This window comes from Sphaerodactylus townsendi, linkage group LG12 (assembly GCF_021028975.2).
Source record: "Sphaerodactylus townsendi isolate TG3544 linkage group LG12, MPM_Stown_v2.3, whole genome shotgun sequence".
In the NCBI taxonomy this organism is placed as follows: Eukaryota; Metazoa; Chordata; class Lepidosauria; order Squamata; family Sphaerodactylidae; genus Sphaerodactylus; species Sphaerodactylus townsendi.
In genome coordinates, this window is record NC_059436.1 from 525,468 (window position 1) to 544,554 (window position 19,087).

Consider the following 19,087-nt stretch of genomic DNA (forward strand, 5'->3'; position numbering starts at 1 on the left):
CACCCACTTTCTAAAGAGCTCATCTTGTGCCAAAGAGAAGTACAGGTGGGCACCATAGCAACCATGGGTGCCATTCTAGAGAGCCCTGGGTTAGAGATTTAATGTTGAAGAAGTTGGGTTTTTTTATACCCTGCTTTTCACTACCATAATAAATGTCAAAGTAGTTTAGAGTTGCCTTCCCTCCACCCTCAAGAGGCATCTTGTGAGGTAGGTGAAGCTGTGCTGAGAAAACTGTGACCTGCCCAAAACTGTGACTTGCAGGCTTCATGAGGAGGAGGAGGGAATTAAACTCGGCTCTCCAGAATTGAGTCCACCTCTCTTAACCGCTGCACCACTCTGGCTCATTTTTAACCCTATGGTTATACTGCTTTGTCCTGCTAAAATGCTTTGTCCCTTTTGTTACAAAGCAAAGTTGTTTCACTTAATAACTGGGTTTTATTCTGGATGGTGAAGTTGTATACACAGCACAAACTCTTAGTTCTCACTCTCCCTCCTGTCTGAACTGGTGATACACTGTGAGACAAGAGAAAAAAGTTATCTCCCCCTCTACTGATTGCCTGGCTGTAAATAGCCTCCTAGAGTTTTTATATTCCCCAGTGGATGGTCCAAGAAGACAAATAATTCCAGAGGATACTTCTGAACTGGAACTCCCCACCTTGTGCTGTTGTTTACTAATAAAAATATGCTGGGGGATCCTTTCACAGATGTTCCAGAATCTTGTCTAGTCCAGTACCTGTATGATTCCTCATTTTTCTCCCTTCATATACTTCCTCTGAAGTCACTTATCCATGAAGTCTGAGGCTTCACTCCAAAATGTTCATCCTTAACTGAAAGCCCAAATACTGCTTTACTTGAATCTCTTCCCTGTCCTCCTATTGCTTCCCCCAGAAATTAGATGGTTGAGATTAGCACCTGTCTGTTTTCACTTGTTACTCTGAAATGTACTATATGTGCTGATGTTTATGTTATAGTGATAAATAACAATGGTATCTTTTGAATTATTCAAATTGGCATAATTCATTCTGCTCAGTCAATACTTGCAGAGTCTTGGTGTCTAGGTTACAACAGTTTAGTTAACTGCAAGTCACAGTGCAGTCCTAAACAGAGCTACATGCTTCTAAGTTCACTGAAATCAGTGGATTTTGAAGGGTGTCACTCTGCTTGGGATTGCACTATTAAAAGCCTCTTTGCCTTTGTAGGGAGTGGATTAAGATGCTTTAGATAAGGTGAGAAATATTGATTGTTGTCTCTCTCCTGGGTGCCTTTGTAGGCTTGCTGGAGCAGATTCTAATACCGCCTTGCTAGTTGCAACTTGTTTATGCTTTTACCTTTCTTCTGACATACAAATGCTATACCCAGTATTCATACTTGAATTGTCTGCCTTTCATTTCACTTTCATGATTCCACAAGAACATAAGAACTAGCCTGCTGGATTAGACCAGAGTCCATCTGGTCCAACACTCTGCCACTCGCAGTGGCCCACCAGATGCCTTTGGGAGCTCACATGCAGGATGTGAAAGCAATGGCCTTCTGCTGCTGCTGCTCCCAAGCACCTGGTCTGCTAAGGCATTTGCAATCTCAGATCAAGGAGGATCAAGATTGGTAGCCATAGATCGACTTCTCTTTTGCTTCAGATCACTAAGAAAGTCACTGAGCCGTTATGTTCTGTGAACCTTCTCATTCTTTCTCCATGTAAGTGGGACTTTCAATTGTGCTTTCCATGTTACTTCTTTCAGGAACAGGTAGTCTTCCCAAACTGCTGCCTGTAATTTAGGCTCATTCCGCACATGCAGAATAATGCACTTTCAAACTGCTTTCAGTGCTCTTTGAAGCTGTGCGGAATAGCAAAATCCACTTGCAAACAGTTGTGAAAGTGGTTTGAAAACGCATTATTTTGCGTGTGCAGAAGGGGCCTTAGCTTTTTCTCTGCACTGTGCTTGCAAATGCTTCCAGGTCACTAATGCTTTTTCAGCTGAGTGAACAAGGGCCTGTTCCCACATGCAGCAGTCCTGCCACGTGCGCGTCACGCAAAAATGTTAAGCTCCCTGTCAGACACTAAACTTGGTGTATCAGTTCTGAGCTCATTGATAGGAGTTCAGTGAGGATGAGGGCTTGAGCTGCAGTCTAAATTTCAGTAGTCAAAAGAAACTGGTCTGTTGACCAGGCAAAGCTGGATTCTCAGTATTTAAACCATGCCTAGACAGTCCAGAACTCTATACTTTATACTGGCCACCCATTTCAGGAATGGCAAGTATTGGGGTTTGCAGTTGAGTTCAGGGAGACAGACCAAAAATGTTGCAAAGATGTTTCATTTGTGATCCAGATGTCATTTGCTATGCAAATCTTTGTTGCAGAGAATCAATACTTAATAGAACAAGGTTACCAGATGGTGATGTACTTGCAGATTTTGGCCCTTTAAGCAATATTGTCTGGTACGTGATCAAGGCATAATAAAAAAAAGTGCACCAGAGTTTGTTTGTTTTTTAAAAAGCAAGCAACACTTACATATTGTAAGAAACACCAAATATGTCTATATTGTACCGCTAGTTATTTCTTTGGATTTTTTAATGTAATATGTGAGCTATACCTAAGAAATGTTCTCCATCACATTAGAACTTTCCTATGATGTATCACATTTAAGAATCCCTCAATGGCCTCGTGTTTCTCCACCTGGGATCTCAGTGAATTGCTCAAAGAGCTTTTGCCAAGAAATCATTCAAGCTACTCAGAACAGTTGTCCTACAAATGATGGCCCTAAAAATGGTCTTCCTGCTAACTGTCATTTCAGCAAGAAGAGTCCTGGAATTCAAGACTTTCTCAATCTGGAATGAACTGAGCACCTTTCCAACAGAATATTAAAAACTGGTCCAGTCTGTCTACCAAAGTTTAGTACAACTGTTCACAAAAACCAAGAGCTAGTACTTTTCTGCATTTTTTTCTAACCCCAGACATATTCTAGAAAAGAAATGACTAGACTTGAAGAGACCACTAAAATATTATAGGCTCAAAACAGCTGTCTTCAGATGTCTTACTCATCTCTCTGCTCCACCATACCAGGCTTTAATGTTACCAAGACCACAATGTCCAAGTGAATTTTTGGACCATGAATCAATATAGCTCCATTCCCTCACCGGTATCATTTCCTCACCCACTCCACCAGAGATACGGGACCATCCGCCTCTTTGTCCACCAGTGTTTGAACTCAGATCTTACCACTCAGTTTCTCCCATAGCACAGTTTCAAGGTAAATTTTGTGATTCGTTCCTGCTCAGACAAAGTATCAGAAATTTCAAGGGAAAAAATTAGGCAAGACCGGCAAAAATTCTTATAGGAGTTCTGTACATCCATCTGCCTGTCAAATTTTAATCTTGCCCTTAAAGAGACAGTGTGATGTAGTTGATAAAGTGTCAGATTGAGATCTAGAAGACTGAGGTCCACATCCCCACTGTGACACAAAAATTGCTTGGGCCAACCCTGTTCAACAGCCATTTCTTTTCTCCTTTCAAGGAATTGTGTTTGAGAGGCAGGAGGTGTGAATTCAAACACATCTGGCTATATATTGTGCTCTCTGGTAAAAATTGCTGTCAAACAAGCCTGACATATTGGGGCGCAGGGAGAAGCCTGGGAAACTGACATGTTTTTATGAATGACCTTTTAAATTCCTGAGTAAGGAGGAAGGCAATAATGTGTGCAAACTGATAAGACACTTGGAGAGTTACGGTAAAAATGGGATGCCAAGGATGGCACCAGCTTCTGCCCTGTTTGTATTTGGTGCTCCTTATATGAGTGCTCCTTATAGAGAAATAAGATGCGGCATTGATCACCCGCCTAGACATCTGTGGAGGTCATTAAGTCTGCATCTGCTTGCTGTAGTGGCTGGCAGAGGAAGGGAGGGGAAGGTGGTGAAGGCTGCAGATTTGATTCCAGCAGATTATTCTAAATTTGAGATATGGATGATGCATTTTGGAAAAGGGCTACCATGAGGTTTCCTTCTGTCTGCTTTCCATAAATGTACTTAGTAGCAGTAGATGTTTCCATTATGTGTGCCAGTTATTCTCATGTGTCACATTCCACTTTGCTTTGCCACATAGCCCGGGTTTCCATAGTACATTTTACTCTGTGTAAGGTTTAGTTGATTGTCTTTTCGGGGGGGGGGGGGGAACCCTTTTAAATAGCAAAGAGAACTGAGGAATTAACTGATCAGCTAGGGATGCTCTCTGTCCAAAAGATGGTTCCATGGAAACGTTGTGTGCTTTCTGGATATCTTTTTCCTGGGCTGGAATGCAGTGTATTCCCTTATCCGTTGTTGCTTTTTGTTGGTCTTGTATGCATGGATCACTCTTTTTTTGTGCTAAGCACAGGATGTCCCTTAACATAACCACCGAGCATAGCCGAAGCTTTCCGTGACGGGCAATGAATATGCCTGTCAGACGGTTTGAAAACGCCGCCTTTCTCAGGTCGCTTTATCTCGCACAGGCATACGCGAGCTGCATTGCGAAAGCGCCGCTGGGCCGCGCTCAAGGCCGCCATTGTCAGCGCTGGAGCCGGCAAGTTTCCCAGAAGCGCTTTGAAGCTCTTTTTTGGGAATGCCGCCGGGTTTTACGCTGCCGAGCGAAGGCAGCGGCTTCAGCGACTCCTCCCACTCCCGGCACTTACTGTTGAGCACCCCGGCCTTCAGCGTTACCGCCTGAGAGCTCTGGGGACATTTCGCTTCCCTGCCCTCTTGCGTCATTGGGAGCAGGCGCTGCATGGTATGTCCCAGGCCTCGGGCGACAGTCGAGGCCCGGGACATGCCGGGCGTGGCTGGCCGGCGCCTCCGGTGCCGGGTGTGCCCGGTGACCCTGTTCGTCAGTGACCGGGTCCCGCGCGGACGGTCCTCCAGCTGCCAAGCACGGCTCGGGCGTCAGAACACCGACCTCGCCGCTTTTGCCTTCGTATGGAAACGGCCTGTGGTACACACTCAGCAGCCTGGAAATATTTTCTGGGGAAGCACTTTGAAGGACTGTATATGTGTAAGTCTTAATGTTCATATTAATAAGACAAAGTTGTGGATTAAGACGTTAGGATAGGAGAGTCTTGGAACCTAACTAGATATTCCAAGCTGAATGAGTTTCCCACAGGGATGAAACTCTGCTGTCAATTTGTCAACAAATGTGCTGCAGGGCCTAATTCAGATCATGGCCGCTGTGGCGGAGGAGAAGGTATTCTTATTTTCTCCTCCATGCTGTTTCTGGTGGCTGAAAGGGAACTGCTGGGGGAGGAGTGATATTTGCACTGTAGGGAGCCAGCATGTTCAAGCATTCAGCCCTGACTCCCAGTGGAGCAAATAATGCTCCCCTCAGCCCCAAGGCTGCTTTGGCTGCCAAATACAGCACAGGGGGGAAGGCAGGAATTCATCCTTCTCACATGCAGTAGTTCCAATCCAAACGAGGCCTGATCTGTGTTTACTCATGAGATGCCAAGCAAGAACCACGAGCTACAGTGGATCCAGCTGCAAAGTCCCCCCAGGGTGAACTCTTAAAAGTGCAGTTAAGAACATATAAGAACTAGCCTGCTGGATCCAGACCAGAGTCCATCTAGTCCAGCACTCTGCTACTTACAGTGGCCCACCAGGTGCCTTTGGGAGCTCACGTGCAGGATGTGAAAGCAATGGCCTGCTGCTGCTGCTCCTGAGCACCTGGTCTGCTTGTACAAGTTTGTACATTTAATTAGGCTGTTAGCCCCACCAGATGCCTCACTAATGAATGTCCAGTAGTAACTTTTCAGTGGTAGCTCCCACTCCTCATAGTTGAGCTCTGAAGCTCAACAGTCTGGGAAATGCTGCTCTGGAGAACGGGCCTTGGGCCTCTGCCTGCTCTAAAGCTCCCAGATCTGTTCTATATGTAGTTGGGCAACTCACACCTGAGAGGAACCACCATGCCATTATTCTGGGCTCCCAGACCAACCAGTTCAACTTTCTGTCTGCTTTCCTATGTGTTCCAGGTATTTTACTTAAAGAACTCAAAGAATCAAGTTTGGTAGATTTCTTTCCATCCTGCAGTGATACTGAGTTGGGCAGATTGCCTAGGTTTTAAAGGGAAGTGATGCCATCCTGTGTCCCAGGGAGCACACGTTTGGAATTGTCCCAGGATGATTTTCAGCTTGTACACATCATAACCAACGCAACACAGAGAAAATAAGAAAAGTAAAGCCTGCAAACCTAGCACATTCGTGGATTTAAGAAAATTAAATGGATGAGGGCCAAATGTAGCACACTCAGGACCATAATCATTGCAGAGGCAAAAGGACATATATGTAAGGAGTGACACCTATAGCCTTGGAACTAGCCAGCAGTTCAGACATACAGAAAAAATATATGTGATATGCAATTATCTCTTTTATTCTGATTACAGAATGCAGAGTTACTAGTTTCAGGATTCTGGCAGTTGTTATTTCATAGAAGAGGAACAAATCTATAAGAGAAGGGAGCTGAGTCCCAGGTATCTACAAGGGAGTGTGCTTATTATCCTTGTCTTTCAGCTGCACTAGGCCATATGGTTTTGATTCTTTGTGGAGCAGATGAATGGGAGGTTATTTGAGTATCCCTTGGCTGCATGAGCTCAGATTGGCTAAGCATCATGTGTGTGTAGAGAAAAAAGGAGGGTGTACTAGAAAGAGAACTTGCAAAGAAGCTTGAGGTTAAAACAATTTGTGTAATAATATTTTTTTAAAAAAACTCTTACGACATGCAGCAGTCTTTATGGGAACCAGATGTTCAAACATTACAGCTGCCAGCAGAGCTGGTGAGGTGATGGGGCACTCAAATGCCATCAATCATAGTAGCTGCTTTACCTTCTTGCATTGTGTTTTTATATAAAAGAAATTGGAGGGAGAGATTGAGGGGAGAAGGGGTGAGAATTTGCATTCTTTCAAAGGTGCAGCTGAGCTGAACTGAAAGTTTTATTCTTCTCCTTTCCCATCTGGAGATTTCTGAAAGGCAAAGATGCCAAAAGAAAAGAGCAAATATTATCTCTAGATTAGTCACTCCAATCTGGGCACTTTATTTCTGATGAGAAAGCCAACCCTTCACAGTCTTTGAGATGAACTTTCCACGTGCATGAGACCTTTAGTTATTCTGCATGGATTTCTGTGCATCTGTGATCACACTGCACAAAGTATAGAATTTAATATATGGAAATTTTGCATCTGGCACAGACTAAGCAAAAATTTAAAGTTTGATTTTTGTTTATTGCGTTTTGTTTTTAAAAACAAGTTTCAGTCCTTATGGCTTCGGCAATCAGATTTTAAAAGGTTTGGCAGTTCCAAATGGAGTTTGAGAAACCTCAAGTGATGGGCCCTGGATTGAGCAAGATTGGGAGCTGTAGCTTCAATGCTTTGCTTAGCACTTCCTCTTGCCCAGTAGAAAATTTATAAAATTTGGACAAGTGCATAATGTATTCAGATTGTGACATTCATATACTGAGCTCTGTGGAGGAAAGATGAAAGATAGATTTTATAAACAGACTGGAGAGAACTTAGTTCAGTTCCCTACTTAGCCACAGGTGACCTTCAGCCATTCACTTTCTTTTTTTTAAGAATTATTGTTTATTTCAACCACAGTGATACAATACAATAAAATTCCGTTTCATTTGTATATCAACAGTTATTACAGTGCATATATATAAACTTTCAGAGAAAATTAGTATTAACAATAGAGCAGCGTAACAAGCCTAGTCCCCCGTGGTGGGATACAAACAGGTAATTGATCCTGGAATATATACCATTCCAGGGACACTTAGCAAAAAGGAATGGTACAGACAGTTCTAGCTCAGTTCACAGATTTTTCAATTTCCATTGAGAACTATTACATTACTTGAAAACTTCTGAGCATATCCCGGAAATTCTGTTGGTCAGTTACTCTGTAAGAAACAAGCATCCTAATTTGGTAATGTTCTCATAAGTAATTTGAGAGTAGGGTAGTGTTATGTAATCCTTTTAAATCGTAAAATTATAGGCTAAGAAGAGGCCCTCATGTCTAACCTAAGTTCAGCTCTACCACCAGTATCTCCAGTGCACAGAAGGTACCCACACCCATGCGAGTCCACACAATACAGCCCATAATGCATCAGAAGAAGAGGGAGGAAGCTAATATGATGTGTCACACAGTAAAGTGACATTTGGATGTCCTGGACAGGCTTGTAGCTAGAAATGTTGTAGCAAAAGACGAAAGTGGTTTAAGAATATAATGTACTCAACAATATTAATAAAAACCGTTCAGATTTATATAGTAAAAAAACCAACCCACAAATATTTGTCAGGCATCCCAGTGCAGTTGCGAATAGTGGCTAGAATACAGAAAGCCAACAAAAATGTTCATGTCTTTTTGAACAACTTCATGACATAACAGTTGCATTTGTCCTGCTGCGTTTTCTTTGGAACGTGGAAGGAAAAAAATGGCATGCACGGGGTAACATCATTTCCAAGGAAAACTGGGAAGTAGGATCATTTGCTTTAGTAATCCTAGGATTCCTAGAGAGGCTGATTATACACTAAATGTCTTCTGCCCGGTGGGGGCAAATGTTCGTCATGGCAAGAATTCTTGTATGGACCTATTTCCTGGAGCCCTGCTTTCACTTTCCATTCTCTCCGTGGCAAGTGAGACCGCTACTAGCACTACTTTTAATTTGCTTTGTCATCAAAGCGGGGGGATTTGCCAGTGAGCACAGCTTTGCCCTGGAGATCTCTCTGCCTATTTCCTCACACTGCCATCCACGCTTTCCCCCTCACCCCCCATTCCATGTTGCTGGCTTCTTTTTGCTTCTCTAAATGCTCATATAAATATATCAATATATCCACCCACCTTCCCCACTCTGCTTCTGCCCTCCTCGATGATTGGAAGGCCTTTTTGGAACTTTATTTCAAATAAGACTGTTTAAAAACAAGCCTCTGTCTTCTCCTGGAGCAGCGGCAGGAAGACAGAGAAGGAGTGTGTGTGTGGAGTGGGAGAGAATATCAACTCTAGTCTTGAGTCTACTGGGTGTGATGAGATCTGTGCGTTTAAGGGTTTAGCTGGACATGGTAGAATCTCATATGGAACTGGAGGCAAGTTGTGGGCAGAGTTCAGAAGATGCCAAAAAAGTAACTGCCTCCTTTGGGGCTGTTATCAGAGAAAAATGTGCAGGAAGACACCACTACCAGCCTACTGTGCAGTGAAGAGCCTCCAGGTAAGCATTCCATGCATAATGGACCACTGATTTGCTGTGTCCTTTGGTTTTTACCATTCTGAATAATGGTGAAAACCAAGTCTTATCTGCAGTCTTGGTTACTGTACCACTTTCACCAACTTTTAGACCACAATGAACACATAAAATAGCACCAGCTCCAACACTGATTCCTAGGGGATCCCAACATTTAATTTCCTCTGTTCTGAGAACATTTGCACCTGTTATCGAGTAACTACACAGTTATATCATGACTGCTAAATTTACTCAGGAGTCTCACTGATAGTTTTTAGGAAGTTTGAATATATACTATTTATCAACTCATTTTTATCCCATACTGTTTTAACATGTTTGAAGAACTACAGAACATTGGTGAGGCAGAAATTCCTTTGCAGAATGCTGATTTTTCCTCAGTACTGCTTGTTCTTTTACAGCATCCTAATTCTGTGTTTGATATTATATTCCCACCAGTTTACTCACAATAAATGTTAGGATAACTGACCTGTTATTGTCTTTATTTTAAAGAATTGATGTTACATTTGCTGATTTCCAGTATTTTTATGTGGAGGCCTATGTTAGTTCCTAGTTGCATGTTATTTTTAGGAGATCAAAAAGTTGGTTTCAGGTAGCCAACTCAAGGTTGGCTCAGCAGCCATCCTTCCGAGGTTGATAAAATGAGCACCCAGCTTGCTGGAGGGTAAAGTGTAAATGACTGGGGAAGGCAGTGGCAAACCACCCCGTAAACATAGTTTGTCTACTAAACATTGTGATATGATGTCATCCCATGACCCAGAACTTGGACATGGTTACACTTGGTAACCTGGTAGCTTCTAATTTGTCATTTAGCATTAGTGCTTAAGTATAAACTGTTAAAGATAAATCTAAGTTGTTTAAGATATAGAACAGCCTGATTAAAAATAAAATGACAAAGCTGTTATGCTAAAGGCAAATTTTGAGGTATGGTGAAATTTCATGGGAATTAGTGCGTCAGAATCCATTTTCTTTGAATAGGCTTATGAAAGGACACAGGAAAATGTTGATGAAATTTGTGAATAGGGAAATATTAATACAGAGTTATGCAAGGCAAAAGAGATGACCTCATGGATGATAATAAGAGAAAGGGAATTAAATGAGATTAAGGCTGTGCATTATGGGGATTAATATTACACTTTTGTTGTCTACTGGGGATTCCTCGGCTGGAAACAACTAAAATCTAAAATCTTGCTTGATCACAACTGAGGCCAAATTTGACGTAGCTCCAAAAAAAGGCAAACTAATTATTGTGTTGGGACCTCTCATTCTGTTGCAGGGATTCTAAAAGGAGGAATGGAGAGCCACTGAATGCTGTTTCAGGCAAATAATAGAAACACAGGCTTTCCTGGGGGACAACTTAAATTCAGATCAGGGGTGTCTCATCAGTTAGTTTGACCAGGCCATACTGGCTACATTTTGTGCCTGCTTTGTGTAATATTTCTGCTACTCATTGATTCTTCCTCAACTTGTTCCAGTATTTTTCCTAGGCACTTTCAGGGATGGAAATGATTAGACAGTGGCAAGATTAGTTCTCTCAGTACATCTGACCCCATTGAAGTATCCCTTGGTGCTTGGGAAAAGTGTCTTTGTCATTTGCCTTATTCTTAGGTGCTGCTATGGTGGGGGTGGGGTGTCTTGCTTCAAAGATAGAAGTCCATTCCATCCATACTTAGCAGTACTTGTAACTTAAGAGACGGAGTCCTCACTTTTCAGCTTGCTTCCTATTGGGGTGTAATTGCCTGGTGTGATATTTATATCTCTTGCATGAAAGCAATGTCATTTATTCAGGCTATCCAAACAATGGGGGTAGTTTTCACACAAATGACTTATAAGATATGTGAACTTGCTTTTTCACAATCCAGTCAAAAAAACTTTCCCATATAAAGTTTAATCAACAATTGAAACTGAGCTTCTCTCTCACAAGCTCTCCGTCTATTTCTAGCTGCCTTTTCAGGAGACATTGCCTTGGACGAGGAAGATCTCAAGCTTTTCCAGGTGGACAGAATTGTGGATCTCACACAGCATACCATTGAGAGAACTGGCACTAACTCTTCAGGTAATGTTGCCAAGCTTGGACATCATAGGCTGGGCTGAGGAACAATACACACACACGCTCGCACGCACGCATGCATGCAAGCAAGCAAGCAAGCAAAAAAAGAAACCAATGGTTCCATGCCTCTGGAGGCATGCTTGTTTTTTAAAAAAATCTAACATATTAGAGAGCACTGAAATATTAACGATTTAGAAAGGATATCTTTATACATGTAATGATGGAAAGAGCTGTCAAGTCACAACTTACTTATGGCTACCCCATAGGGTTTTCAAGGCAAGAGACTTACAGAGGTGTATTGCCATTACTTCCTCTATGTTGTAAGCCTTGCCTTTCTTGGTGTTCTGCCCATCCACGTATTAAACAGAACCAACCTGGCTTAGCTTCTGAGATCTGACAGCCAGGTCAGGGCAAGTTTAGGTATTTATTATTTACTTTTATTTTATTAAGTTTATATACCGCTCCTCCCTATACAAGATTGGAGTGGTTTCCAACATTTCCAAGCTTAACAGCTCGAACTTACAATCCAACCTCACCATTAAAGCTCATAACAATTAAAATCAACAATAATTGAAACTAACTACAATCCATACTTCCCTATAGATGGCATTCAGCTCTTTAACCCCACGAAGGGAAGATGGAAAATGAATAGGAAGAGGCCCCGCAAAACTGTACAATAGCCTACAGGTCCAAGACCCCACCTGACAGAGTGTTCAACCAGGTTGGAATCAGGATCTCTTTAGGGTCAGGGACCTCCAGAAGATTTCTATTCACTGAACATGGCAACCTTCGGGGGTGGGGGGTGTACCAGAAGAGACAGTCCGTAGATACACTGGTCACAGATTGTTTAGGGCTTTATGCGTCAGCACCATTCAGGCCATTCTAATTTATGTTGCAAAATACCTTATTTCTCAAAATATCACCGTTGCTAGTTTATGGATTCTGTGCATTCTTACAAAGTTGTGTGGTCTGGTTCACAAGAAAAAGAGAGGGCCTATTCCCGTGGTGGCGAACCTTTGGCACTCCAGATGTTATGGACTACAATTCCCATCAGCCCCTGCCAGCATGACCAATTGACCATGCTGGCAGGGGCTGATGGGAATTGTAGTCCATAACATCTGGAGTGCCAAAGGTTCACCACCATTGGTTATTCTGATATAATTCTTTTTTCCCTTGGAATCATTCTGGGAAGAGAACAAGAGCAGTCCTTGACCTCATGTGGTTCTGGGCTTCAGTGTTTGGAAGAGACTCTGTGGTTGTTCGGAAGTGAGATTTCCCTTAACCCTGCAAGCTACATCAGAAGGGATATTTTGATTCAGGCATTCACTTCTCTCTGGGAAGAGAGTACATGAATCCAGGGGCTGCTTGAGGATTCTAGAGGTTGATATCTGAACAAACCTAGATTGTTCAATAGGTTGTTTCAGTGTATTCCTTACTAACCATGCAGAACAGCTTAATTGGCTTTTCACGCATGCAGGTTTTTATACAGCCCAATTGAGGTCTCTTGCCTCTCTGTCCTTGCTGCATAACTGCTTTGTTCAGCAGACATTTGTTTAAATAGACAATTAGATCACTCACAGCTCATATAAATCATATACATTAGTCACAATAAAGGCCGTGTTTCAATAAAATCCTATCCTTGAGTGTTCATCTAAGATGCTAATAGCTGCTGATCAGTTGCTCTCTGTGTTTGTAGGAAAGTGGTTCTTAACGGAAAATTTGAACATAACAACACCTGTAGTGAGAAAGTTAAGAAAAAGCTCAGTTGCTGATTCTACTGTTTATATAAATTGACTCCTGGCCTTTTTTTTTCCAGCAGAAAGCAAAGCTACTGGAGAAGTTTAGATCTTCCTGTGAGCTCAGTGGGTCACAACTGAAATAATCTTTGTGACAACTATCACATACGGATCCAACCCTACTTTCTCTTTCTCTCGCATAGAATTCCTGTGGTCTTATTTACAGGACTCCCCAAACCCATTTTTGCTGCACTGATTTTCCTCGCTGGTAAAGGCAAACAGTTTTTTGCATTATATCCATCATGTTCTTGTTGAAAGCCCGGAGTCACAAAACCACTGTTAGCTCAGCTGCTGTTGCTGGGAAAGAGCCTTAAAAAGGGGTGCAACCACACTGGCATTGATCCATTGATAATATTGACAGGACCCAGGTTCATTTAAGCTAGGACAAAAGTAACTGGGCTGACATAGGTCTGTCTCTGTCATCCTTGGGAGGTCATCCACATAACCATCTGCATTCCCTTGGCAGCAAAGGGATGATGAGATTTTTTCACTGAGTTCTACTGTCATGGAGAAATCTCCCTGGCAGTGACATTTGTTCAGTTGTGAATAATCTCCCCAAGGAAAAGAGATGACGGTCAGTGCAAGCGCATAGAGAAGAAGGATAATTATTTTCTAATTGAGATTTTTTATTAAACTTTGGAATTTTTTTCAAACATTACAGTAGAAACATTTTAGAAGAAAATGCTGGGGGGAAGAATTAGGACTAATAAAAGGAAACACTTCTTCACTTAACATGTGATTGGTGTTTGGAATATGCTGCCACAGGAGGTGGTGATGGCCACTAACCTGGATAGCTTTAAAAGGGGCTTGGACAGATTTATGGAGGAGAAGTCGATTTATGGCTACCAATCTTGATCCTCTTTGATCTGAGATTGCAAATGCCTTAACAGACCAGGTGCTCGGGAGCAACAGCCGCAGAAGGCCATTGCTTTCACATCCTGCATGTGAGCTCCCAAAGGCACCTGGTGGGCCACTGCGAATAGCAGAGAGCTGGACTAGATGGACTCTGGTCTGATCCAGCTGGCTTGTTCTTATGTTCTTAAGAGAAAAAGAGTAGTAATGGTAGTAGTTTCTGCTGCTTTATTCATTAAGTTCCAGGAAATGTCTCCATATGCTCTGGAATTTATCTTCCAATCCTTGATGGTCAAATTTTGCTTTTTTTCTTTAGCAGTCAGGTCCAAAAGTTTCTTCATCTGTCTTCTGTACTAAGTGAAGTAATTGGTTTCCAAGGCTGAAGTATATGTCTTTTTGCAACAGTTAGAGCTCTCATTACTCAGAGACAGTGAAGAATGCTGTGTAGGCAATAGCAGCACTTCATCATAAGTAGCGATTAAAAGTTGGCTCAGACGTTAGGACTCGCATTGAAATCCTCAGCATCTTGTTATATACTTGACGAATGGAACCAGAGATGCTGGCAACATCTGGTACCTTAAATTTATTACTGAATTGGTGGGGGTGTCCAATGATTTTAACCTCAATTCAGGCATCTGGTTGAAATCAAAAGACAGAGCCTACAGGCGTCTGTGTACATTGCACCATTTTTGGTGTGGATTGGATGATTCCTGTTACCACCCACATGTCATGCTACACTGACAGTAAAAAAGGGTTGAGCTCATGTTCAGCAGGGAGCAGGAGGCTTTGGATGCACTTGCACCCAATATGAACCTAATAAAGCGTTTGTGAAACGTACAAAGCCAGAATGAGTTTACTCTTGCCAGAGATCCATGCTATGAAGCATTGGTATTGGCGTTTGGCACTTGCTGTGCTTTCTCGCCCTTGGCCCTTTGGAGTAGGATCTCCTGCCAGGTAGCACTTTCCATAGGCCTCAACGACAGCTTGGCTGGTCCAGAGCATTTCAGACAATTTGGAGACAAAGACCTTGGCATACACACTTACACTCCTACTGATCTCGCTTGAATAAAACCATCCAAATTTTTTGGAGAAAAGCTGTTTTTTTTTCACAGCCAAATGTGCATCGCATATGAATAAACTAACCCTGTTGTACAAAGCCCTGGGCTGATCACCAGAAGAGAGCCTCTTTTGCTGACATGACAGTGTCCAAAATAGTTTGATTAGAAGAAATGGTAGCCAGCCCAAATACTACCTTCATTATTTTTTGTCGCATTGTATAAGTTTAGCTCGCTCATTGAATATCAGCCCGCTCTGACTTACTGTTCTTCGTGCCTAGGACTTTGGAAGATGAGAGTTAGCTTTTGTAGGAGATCAAATTACTTCATTAATACAAAGAAATTGGTTTAAGAAAATCATAGGGACTTACAGTTCAATCCTATGCAGAGTTATTTCCACCTGGACCCACTGAAATCAGTGTAAGGCTGGAAGCATTAAAAGTAATGGAATCTGGAGAACCAGATTCCCCACTCCTCCAAATGAGCGGTGGAGTCTAATGTGGTGAACCAGTATTGTTTCCTCACTCCTACACATGAAGTCTGCTGAGTGACCTTGGGCTAGTCACTGTTCTCTCAGAACTCTCTGAGCCCCACCTACCTCACAAGGTGTCTGTTGTGGGGGTCGGAAGGGAAGGAGTTTGTAAGCCACTTTGGGACTCCTTACAGTTGAGAAAAGCGGGGTTTAAATCCAAACTCTTCTTCTGTGCATAGAATAACAGTAATTTGTGCAGATGGGTTTGGCTATAGGCTATTTCTCTGTAGAAATTCAATAAAAAAATTTTGTGGCAGTGGAGGTGATAATAATAATGAACACTTTGGAAGTGGTTGGCTTGGCTACCTGTCGGTTGCAGAGTATCAGGACTCTGATAAATGGGATAAATGAAGCAGGTGTCTAAGAAACTTGGAAGAACACATGAAACTGCCTCACTCTGAATCAGACTGTTGGTCTATCAAGAGTTGTCCTGTCTACTCTGACAGGTAGTGGCTTTCCAGGGTGTCTTTCAAAATACACAAAGAGAAACGCAGGAGGCATAAGTCTGAGAAAGGAAAAACCAAGAATGAGCAAAGAATAGAGGTGCACACAGATCTGCAATAGTAAGAACATAAGAACTAGCCTGCTGGATCAGACCAGAGTCCATCTAGTCCAGCTCTCTACTACTCGCAGTGGCCCACCAGGTGCCTTTGGGAGCTCACGTGCAGGAGGTAAAAGCAATGGCCTTCTGCTGCTGCTGCTCCTGAGCACCTGGTCTGCTAAGGCATTTGCAATCTGAGATCAAGGAGGATCAAGATTGGTAGCCATAGATCAACTTCTCCTCCATAAATCTGTCCAAGCCCCTTTTAAAGCTATCCAGGTTAGTGGCCATCACCACCTCCTGTGGCAGCATATTCCAAACACCGATCACGCAATGCGTGAAGAAATGTTTCCTTTTATTAGTCCTAATTCTTCCCCCCAGCACCTTCAATGTGTGCCCCCTGGTTCTAGTATTGTGAGAAAGAGAGAAAGATTTCTCTCTGTCAACATTTTCTACCCCATGCATAATTTTATAGACTTCAATCATATCCCCCCTCAGACGTCTCCTCTCCAAACTAAAGAGTCCCAAACGCTGCAGCCTCTTCTCATAAGGACGGTGCTCCAATCCTTCAATCATCCTCGTTGCCCTTCTCTGCACTTTTTCTATCTCTTCGATATCCTTTTTTTGAGATGTGTGACCAGAGACTGAACCACAGTTACTCCGGCAAAGTGCGGTCGCACCACTGCTTTATATAAGGGCATGACAATCTTTGCAGTTTTATTATCAACTCCTTTCCTAATTATCCCCAGCATAGAGTTTGCCTTTGAGAAAGTCTTCAGCATGTCAGTTTGAAATAAGCAGCTAAATATTTGTTTGCAGGTCTCTATTTTGAACTGTAGTTGCCTGTGTTAGCAGAATGCATAAGCATTCTGGATGCTGAAGTTTAGAGATATTCTGGTTCAATTCAAAGTATGATGTCAATTAGTGATTAAAAATAAATCTGATGATTGGCATATGGCAAAATCAACACAGGTTGGCCTTTTTCATCAGTGTAATTTAACTGAACTGATCTACAGCACAATGAACTGTGATCTGGACAAATTCCAGCATTCGCAACAATAGTTCAGCTTACTGAAACCCAGCAGGGAACAAAGCCAGCACTAATTCATTCTTCTCTAAAAAGTTGGAGCTTGGCTGCTAGTTCTGACCTTAAAATAAAGTAGCCAATATTGTAACGCTCTTATTTATGCAATGGTCCTGCAGATCCACAAGTACCACTCAGTTTCGGCCTGCTAAGGTATCTAGGTGCAGGAACCACCCTGAGTCTCTGTCCGGGGATGCCCTTCTCTCTTGGCCCACCTGACCCTTCAAGGTATTTGTCGTCTTCTCCCTCAGGATGCTTCCACCATCAGAGCATTTTGAGAATTGTCCACAAGAAATCCTAGCTTCTCTTCCTTTGTGCCTATTAAATGCTCTACCTATAGCCCACATCTTCCACTACCCATGATGTTGCCACAAGGACAGTTTACCACACTTGCACAGAAATTAACAGTCAAGCAATCAACAGTCAAGCCTCCACTGCTGCCTGTTTTAAATAACATGTTTGAACAATAGAAAATAACTTTGAGCATTTAAAAAAGTAAAGAATGTATTAAAAGGAAAAATTCCATGTACATTCTCTACACAGTAACAGATTAAGTAAAGAAGACTAAGAAAATAAATAAACACACTTTCCTCTGCCCTTCAACTGTATGCACGCCCTTACTGGTCTTATTCTAAGGTAGGCTCCTTAACTTGCCATTTACAATGTTTTAAATGAATCCCATTACCTAGGAGTCTGTGTCCAGGCACTCAACCCTTTCTCAACTGCATGTGGTAATGGCAGCCATCAAGATAGATTCCAGGTGTGGGAGCTCCTTCTTCCAGATGAAATCAACCCCCTTCCAGATTAAATAAATTACTGAAATTATTGTGGTTATATTTTCTACCATAATTAAACAGTTATTCAGTTAATTATACCATGATGAATACATATCATGCACCAAAACAACATAAGCACTACATCCATTAAATCATCGTTCAGTCATATAATTAAATTCAATTAATTGAAGTAGAGGACCAAGCCCTCCTGCCTACGCTGCTGCTTATACTATATCCTAATTTAATCTTCCATCTGTTGCAATCAACTATTTATTAATTCTATTATAGGCCCCACTTCCCTTTGTGGGCTGGGTGGCTTCCAACATAAAATAGCAATAAAATAATACAATATCTCAATATAAATCTATGACAATCTAATGCAACTTCATCCAGGTGATGTTAAAATTTGACAAAAAACCAGATGGATTTCCCTGTGCTCCTCATTCATATCAACATAAGAAGGAATAACTGAACAAATTAAAGGAAGGAAAGGGGGAGAAGGAAAAGGCTGTTTAATGGAATGCTGTTGCAGCCACAGCCATAGGTTTAATGGAGCAGCTGTCTTACAGGCCCTGCAAAATTGTGTCAGATCCTGAAGGTCCCGGCTCTCATCTAAAAACATTCCACCAACTATATCTTAAAATTACTGGGCATAAATTTTGTTGCAACACATAGTCTTAATCACCAGTGATTATCAACCCAAACTTGGGGGGGGGGCACTGAATCCGCCTATGGAGACGGCACAGGGCTGCACAAGCAGATATGCCCTTCCCGGGCCACTTACCCTGGTGGAGGGGCAAATCCACTGAAGGGTGGCCGCTATGGCCCTTCACAGCGGGCAGATACGGCACTCCTGCATCGTCTCCACCAGCATGGGAGCATTCCAGGGACATGGATCGGCTTCCACCCAGTCTTTGCCCGCTGGAATGCTGGCCCAGGAGGTTTGGGCTTACACCACCCTTTGGGTGGCATAAGCTCTTAGAACTTAGTTGAGGACTTTTCAGCAGTGAGGCAGCTTTTTTGTTTTTTGCCTTCCCGTGTTGCTTAGAAGCCCTCTTTAGAGATGCCAGGACAACACTGGAGCAGTGCTGGGCCCACCACTAGGGTATCTGGATTGGGTTGTCTGATTCCTAAATATCTTCTGAATTCCATGATAGCTTATTTCTGT

At 42.4% G+C, this 19,087-nt stretch overlaps 1 protein-coding gene across 3 annotated transcripts in view; it reads left to right on the top strand.

Moving 5' to 3' along the window:
* The window catches only part of BMP1 (bone morphogenetic protein 1), a 128,902-nt gene that overhangs the window by 48,473 nt on the left and 61,342 nt on the right, over nt 1-19,087 (top strand). For all 3 annotated transcript variants that reach the window (XM_048512358.1, XM_048512359.1, XM_048512360.1), the window contains one exon: nt 11,176-11,289. In XM_048512358.1, coding sequence (XP_048368315.1) covers nt 11,176-11,289 — 114 coding nt within the window. The remainder of the gene's footprint in view (nt 1-11,175; nt 11,290-19,087) is intronic.